The following is a 3,922-nucleotide window of genomic DNA, read 5'->3' as shown; positions in this document are numbered from 1 at the left end:
GTTTGGAATTTATCACTTGGGACGATAAAAATTTCTTGGAACAATGTGCAGATTTCAACCCGAATTTCCTCTGTTCGTATACGTTAGTCTATTGAGCTCGCTACGCTGCGCTCGCTATTTGTAAAACTTAAACTTATGCATCAGTATTCAGCTATACGTAAAAGGTCTAGAGCAGGCAATATAAATATGGAACTACTATGAGACTTAAGCAGTTGAATGAGATATTAACTATCATTATCCTTTCAACATTACAATTAGCTTCAACCTACCTTCCGGTTTGGAACAGTCCACCAAGTTTTGCTCGGAAAGGGACACCAGTTTATTGGTGGATTTGAAATGTTGACCCTCAAGTGACCCCGTGGTGGAGAAAGCCCAGCATGAGCCACACTGACCCTGTTGTTATAGAAAATAAATACTAAACTTTTCCGTGTAAAATTTAAAATTGCACTAGACATTCAATTAATATCGTTAGTGCTAAGAAGATTTTCAATAATGTTTTTTCATTCTTTAACCATAATTTTTTCTCCCTACACTCTAAATACTTCCATCAACCGTCTTGAGCAAAATTCTTGGTAAATTAAGTTTTAAATTCATAATTGTAAGAAATAAATGTAATAATCAATAAAGAGGACATTCTATCATTTATTAGAAAACTATTTCTCTAAAAAAAAAATCTGCTTATAAATCTCCGTTGTTTGCGAACAAACTTGGGTGGAATAAATATTACGATCTTTCATAAAAAAAAATTCCATCGAATGAATGATGAAATTAGTCTTCATTTTTGGTGAATTTTATATAATTTTATTATCCTCTAGTTTTTCCAAGAACCTTGAACATTACGAGCGTTCAAAGATGCGTAGCGGGAACAACAACTCTGGAAAGATTTTCAGAGTTCAAAGTTTTTCAGAGTTATCTTTCTTGCTACGTAAACTTTCTAAATCATTATCTCATTGCGAGAGAACATAAATTTACTTTTTGTAAAATCAATATTTACATTGTTTCTGCCAAATAAACATTTAAAAAGATTTTGTATTTTAATTCTATTACAGTTCAATCTTAACTTTTCCGAAAAGAATTAACCTGTTCGGTCCAACTGCCTTCTCACTTTTAAATTCACATACAGTGTATGATATTTGTAGTGTATGTTATTTATCACGCCTACCTGGTTTTTGACTTCGGTGACGTAACCTTTCGGTCTCCAGTCGACTGTGTCGGGAAGGTCCTTTAAATCTTCAGTTGGTTCGAACAAGTTGTACTCTGTCTTATTCGGCATCAGTAAACCGTTCATGATTCGTGTGAATTCTTCGTTTGTCTAGATTCAATGAGAGTACAATTGAAAAAAAAGAAAATACAATTTTTCAAGTCAATTATTTAAATTCAGTATTTTATAATAAGGAATTAGGGATTTAAAAATGATAGTAACTTATAAATCCGATTTCTTGAATAATATCAAAATGGAAAAATATCAGTATGTCGGAGTCCCAACAAAAATTCTCATCGATTTTTTCATTATCTATGCAATTCTAAGAAGTCTTGCATATGTATTTGCAAAGTTCTTGACTTTTTCGGCATATGTTCGAGGAATCGTAGTCCTACCATTTTAATCTCTTACTGTTATTTATAAATATCAATATTCAACACCTTATCTCAGTCTAATTTACCATGTCTCCATATTCGTTCATTCCTAACCAGTAGGTGTGAACTCCACGATCCGCCTCCAGATTGTGTCTCTCAATCAGTCTGACGTTATCCTCCCAAATCTGTCGTCTGCAAAAGATTGATAAAAATACTGGTCAATGGTTTATTTGAAAAAAAAATCATTGATTAATTGGTTGATTGAGAGATTAATATTGATACATATACACTATATATTGACTTTTATTAACATGCATGTTTTCGAAATGTAAATGTTATTTATAAAGATTAAAAATTATTGAAACAGCATTGAGTGCAATGCGCATGCGCTGTCACCTGGCGCTTTCTGTGACCCCGTAGGTTTTCCTGTAGGTGACTTTGAACATTTCCCATTCATTGTCCAGCGTGACGTCAAACTGGAAAGCCAGGGCATGAACGGTCACCACAGCAAGCAAAACCAGACGCAGCATCTACAACATTAATCAATTCATACACGACAAGTCTAATAAGAAGTGTTTCGACCTATAATAGCAGTTTTTGTTATTTGAATTATTATTCTCTTGGATTAAGCAGCCTTGTCTTCATTTGTTTTCTTTTTTACAAGATAAAAGGGGTCGGTTCTGCCTAGGTTGAACTCAAATTCATTTTTAAAAATCTTTTAATTCGTGTTGTTACTTTCATTTTACTTTACCTAACCACTGTGGATTAAGAAAAAAAAAATAAACGGAGAGGTTTTCTTCTCTTATTTTGATAAAAGATTTTTTCAAACGAGTTTTTTTTATTAACTATATATCTATTTTTTCAAGGTGTCTTTATTAAACAGGATGGAAGTATATTCTTGAAAAGGAGGAAACTATTTAATTATAACCATACCTATTTGATACATATTGATAATTTGCAAACTATCATAAGAAATCAAAAAAAAACATTGAATAGGTATTAAAAATCATTATGAAAAATTATGGATTTTATCTCAAATCGTTGTTTTCAATAATGTAAACAAACAAGGGTAATGCTCAAAAGTTTAAATAAGGATTTTCATTTTAGATTATATATATTTCAAATAAAAAATGCTAACTCAATTTCCACACCGATACATTCTATTTTGCCAGCAATAATAAAAAGAAGGGACTTCTCGTTAACTTTAAAATTTTAAATTTTATTAAATTCAAATTTAACTTAATTAAAGCCATTTACTTTCGGGGGAAAAAAACATACCTTTAGGACGGACGAAGGCAACAGGAATAAAATCAAACAATCAGAATATATCTCCTATACAAACACCAGTGGGGTGCGGCAAGGGGAATTTATATTACCATTTCATTTAATTTTTTTTTTTTATAAAATGTCAATCAATGTATTTCCAATCCTATCATCATGTCAATAAAAACAATGTTTTTCATCTGCATTTTTAAAGTAAATTTAATTTAAATAACGTAACAAAATAAACATTAAATGACATCGTTCAACCTTAAGGAGAAAGACATTTCTTCGTTGATAAGACTCTGTGTATTGCGCCTCAAAGTGAGATTTTGACCTCTTTGAACTCAATTCAAACTTGCTGCAGAATACCAATTTACCACAAAAAATACCCCATTACTTTTTTTTGTGTTTTAAAACACAAATGTAAGGGCATAATATTGTTGTTTCAATTTGTTATGATGCTTATTTTTTCGGAGTATATCATTTTTTGTAATGAACAAAATTTATGTTTTAAAACAAGAGGCGATATAATTGAAATAATAGTATTTAGAAAAAAAAAAGTTGAAAGAAATAAGATTGCTGCAATTTATGTAAGATTATGCAAACATGACTAGGAATGCCAATTCCAGTAGATTTATATATGAAGACTGTATATTACACTTTTTTCTGAACTTTTCTCGTGATTTTTTTTTTTTTTTTTTTTTTTTTTTTTTTTGCAAATTTCTTTTATCTAGAATACATATATAATCAATTAAATGTATTGTCTAGAAACTAATTAATCACATAAATTTGCAAATTTGTAAATATAACCCCACCCGCCTTTTTAAAACAATTTTAATAATAAAACAAAGTGACATATTTAAATTTCTTCAATTAAGCTCAATTTATTTATTTGTTAATTAACATGTATTTTTTTATGTATTATTGAGTATGTTAGGTGCACAAAATAGAACATTACAGCATTACAAGAGTATAACATGACATTGCACTAAACTTGAGTAAAACAATACACTTAAAAAAACCTAGCCCGGTTTCACAACTTGAGATAATAAATAAACAAAGACCTAGATAACTGACACATGAC

General features: G+C 30.0%; 1 protein-coding gene across 1 annotated transcript; it reads right to left on the bottom strand.

Annotated features, from left to right (window-relative positions):
• Positions 1-252: 252 nt before the first annotated feature.
• LOC134275064 (procathepsin L-like) lies at positions 253-2,918 on the bottom strand (the record flags this gene model as incomplete). Its single annotated transcript, XM_062757305.1, has 5 exons — positions 2,854-2,918; positions 1,972-2,105; positions 1,662-1,767; positions 1,163-1,312; positions 253-393 (listed from the first exon to the last, which is right to left on the bottom strand). Coding segments are annotated over exons 2-5 (531 nt in total), but the record flags the coding sequence as incomplete, so codon positions are not given.
• Between the last annotated feature and the right edge of the window lie 1,004 nt (positions 2,919-3,922).

This window comes from Saccostrea cucullata, unplaced genomic scaffold (genome assembly GCF_032062105.1).
Source record: "Saccostrea cucullata isolate Sc308-1 unplaced genomic scaffold, CSIRO_AGI_Scuc_v1 ctg7378, whole genome shotgun sequence".
Classification (NCBI taxonomy): domain Eukaryota; kingdom Metazoa; phylum Mollusca; class Bivalvia; order Ostreida; family Ostreidae; genus Saccostrea; species Saccostrea cuccullata.
Note: the sequence above shows the minus strand (reverse complement) of the source record. Positions and strands in the feature narration are given on the sequence as shown.